The sequence below is a fragment of the Lipotes vexillifer genome, unplaced genomic scaffold, assembly GCF_000442215.2.
Source record: "Lipotes vexillifer unplaced genomic scaffold, Lipotes_vexillifer_v1.1 scaffold472, whole genome shotgun sequence".
NCBI lineage: Eukaryota > Metazoa > Chordata > Mammalia > Artiodactyla > Lipotidae > Lipotes > Lipotes vexillifer.
In genome coordinates, this window is record NW_006797698.1 from 2,080,598 (window position 1) to 2,081,023 (window position 426).

The 426-nt window shown below is 66.4% G+C and overlaps 1 protein-coding gene across 1 annotated transcript in view; it reads right to left on the reverse strand.

Moving 5' to 3' along the window:
* The window catches only part of ABCB8 (ATP binding cassette subfamily B member 8), a 14,727-nt gene that overhangs the window by 9,918 nt on the left and 4,383 nt on the right, over positions 1-426 (reverse strand). Inside the window, exons 3-4 of the mRNA XM_007469836.1 lie at positions 226-381; positions 56-150 (exon numbers count right to left, since the gene is read on the reverse strand). Of these exons, the coding sequence (XP_007469898.1) occupies positions 56-150; positions 226-381 (251 nt within the window). The remainder of the gene's footprint in view (positions 1-55; positions 151-225; positions 382-426) is intronic.

The window sequence follows — 426 nt, forward strand, 5'->3', positions numbered from 1 at the left end:
CCCGGCTGCTTGGTCCCCGCCACCACTGCACCCCACAGCCCGAGGCTGGCAGTACCGGAGCAGGTTGCTGAAGAGGGCCCTCCGCATGTCTGCAGCCACGCGCTCGCCGATGCGGGACAGAAGCACCAGGTACCCGAAGGTCAGCAGGCCCTGGGAGAGAGGCCAGGATCTCAGCGGCGCCCGCGCGGTTCCACTGGCGGCCCCCGGCCCTCCCTTCTGCTGTACCTGGAGGCCGTAAAGGATGAGCAGGTGGGTGCTGAGGTTCCGGGACTCAGTCAGGAAGCTGCCCACGTGGTCCCTCGTGTACTTGGCCACGATCTCCACCAGCTGACCCAGAAGCAGGGGGATCTGCACATTCACCAGTGCTGTGCCCAGTGCCAGCTTGGGGGGTGGGAGACAGACGTTTACAGGGGGACCACGCTCTTC